At 61.8% G+C, this 1888-nt stretch overlaps 2 protein-coding genes across 3 annotated transcripts in view; both read left to right on the top strand.

Moving 5' to 3' along the window:
- Positions 1–1888, top strand: part of CLPS (colipase) — a 20479-nt gene that overhangs the window by 10336 nt on the left and 8255 nt on the right. For both annotated transcript variants that reach the window (XM_014953641.1, XM_014953642.1), the window contains one exon: positions 1599–1738. In XM_014953641.1, the coding sequence (XP_014809127.1) occupies positions 1599–1662 (64 nt within the window). In that variant the 3' untranslated portion in view covers positions 1663–1738. The remainder of the gene's footprint in view (positions 1–1598; positions 1739–1888) is intronic.
- On the top strand, positions 17–1559 carry LOC106894771 (protein sickie-like). Its single transcript, XM_014953637.1, has 2 exons — positions 17–1156; positions 1371–1559. The coding sequence occupies exons 1-2, from the start codon at positions 447–449 to the stop codon at positions 1498–1500; spliced, it is 840 nt and encodes a 279-aa protein (XP_014809123.1). The 5' UTR covers positions 17–446; the 3' UTR covers positions 1501–1559.

Here is a 1888-nt window from a genome sequence, read left to right as displayed (position 1 = left end):
ACCCCCCCGACACCCCCATCCCAGCGGGTTGGGTGGGGAGCCCCGGCTGCCCCCGGCCACCCGCCTGCCCCGGCAGAGCCTGGTACAGTTCGTTACGTCCAGACCGGAATGTACTTTGTGTTAGAAGTGGCCCCAGGCCAGGACAGCAAAGCCGGACTTTATTTATCCTCCTCGCTCCGGCCTTGCTGCATCCTGCAGGGTTGGATCTCCGGCGGGATGGGGGGAGCCCGGGATGCTGCCTGGCCCCCACATCCTCCCTGCCACTCATCTCCAACCAGGGGGTCCAGGGATTATTCCCCCTTTTCGGCAGGAGGGAAATAATTTGGGCAAATATTTGTGTCCTTTCAGATGGTAAAAGCTGTTCCTGGTGCCTGGAGGAAACGGCGTGGGGGAGAGGGGGATTGAGGGATGGATCTAGCCCCATGGGGGGGGATGGGGATTGAGGGATGGATCCAGCCCACTGGGGGAGACTGGGATTCAGGGATGGATCCAGCCCCGTGGGGGATGCTGGGATTCAGGGATGGATCCAGCCTTACCAAAGCCTGTGGCTGGAGGTGTCCCCACCTGCTTCCATGAGTTTTTTTGCCAACTGGGGCCAGCGTTCGGATTGCAACCCGGAAATTCATGGGTTGGAAATGCTGGGGGAAAAGGCCAGCCCTTGGCTCGCTGGGGGACGCGGGCAGGATCCGGCCTGCAATGGGGCTGCCCTGGGGGTCTGGGGGCGCCTCAGCCCCTCTGCCGGTAAAACTCAGGGCAGGAGCTGTGGGTCTGAGCAAGGAGAGGGGTTGCAGCCGGAGGAGGGACCACCCCGGGCTGGATCCGGCCGCTCGCCACTGGCCAGGTTCCACACCACCACCCAGCATCCCTCCCGCCGCCCCTCTGCTGGGAAGATTTGGGGCGATTTCACGCAGAAATGCAGCCTGTGGGTCAAGCAGCCCCACGCCGAGCAGGTGGTCTTGCCCTGCTGCCCCCCCCCGCCTCCTCAACCCGCTGTGTCCCCCCATCTGTGTCCCCATCGCTGCCGCCCGGCTGCACCTACAGCCAGCAGCGAGGACACGGTGTCCTCCTGGACTCGGCCGCCTGTTGTGCAACACCCAGCTGCACCTCCCGTAAACACCCGGCTCCCCGCGCCGCGCTCCCGTCACCCTGCACCCAGGTGACAAACCAGGCCCTCGGAGGGGTGTCCTTGGTGGGGGGGGGATGCAGGGGGAGCATCAAAAAGCTGCTTTACTCCCCCAGAAAGGCAGGTATCTGGGTACTGGGGGGAAGGAGGGACTCGGTCCCCTTGGGAGGGGGAGTTTCCAGCGGGGGTCATTTGCCTCCGGGGCCATCGATTTCTGCCCCGGGGCCATCGATTTGTGCTGTTACAGGCGGAAGGGAACAGGGAGAAAAACCCATTTCCTCGGCTCTCCAGCGCTCCAGAGATTCACCGATGGGGCTCTTCGACGTGAGGCTCGCAAGGGGACGCCTCTCCCCCCCCACGCTCGCAAGGCAGATTAACGCTGGTTATTTTTAGCAGAAGACAAGGATGAATAAAAATATCCCTTATTTTATTTTAATTTTTTTTTTTCTTCTTCTTTTTCTTGTTCCTTTTTCAGGAACCATCACTCTCACAACACACAAGGTTCTTGGGGCCGGCAGGAGGAAGGACATCACCGGTGAAAGGGGGGGGGCTTTGCTCCCCGGTTCTGGTGGTGGGGGCAAGGCTTTCCCTGGACCCCCATCCCTTCGGGGCCGGGTGAGGGCCACACGGTGGGTGCGGGACTGGGGCAGGACACGTGTGGCCAGCTGGATGGCGAGGGGGAACAAGCAGTGCCCCTGGCAGCCACCCTGAACCTGACCAGGATTATTTATGGAGCAAATTTCCTCCAGGTTGTGTTACAGCAGT

Source organism: Calidris pugnax, unplaced genomic scaffold (genome assembly GCF_001431845.1).
Source record: "Calidris pugnax isolate Ruff unplaced genomic scaffold, ASM143184v1 scaffold245, whole genome shotgun sequence".
Lineage (NCBI taxonomy): Eukaryota > Metazoa > Chordata > Aves > Charadriiformes > Scolopacidae > Calidris > Calidris pugnax.
This window is presented reverse-complemented; position numbering and strand designations above follow the sequence as displayed.

Excerpts from the sequence above, each read along its gene's own strand:
- LOC106894771 (XM_014953637.1), top strand. The coding sequence starts at position 447 with ATGGATCCAGCCCACTGGGGGAGACTGGGATTCAGGGATGGATCCAGC. Across the intron at positions 1,157-1,370 it reads TCCCGTCACCCTGCACCCAG|GCGGAAGGGAACAGGGAGAA; the intron begins GTGACAAACCAG and ends GTGCTGTTACAG.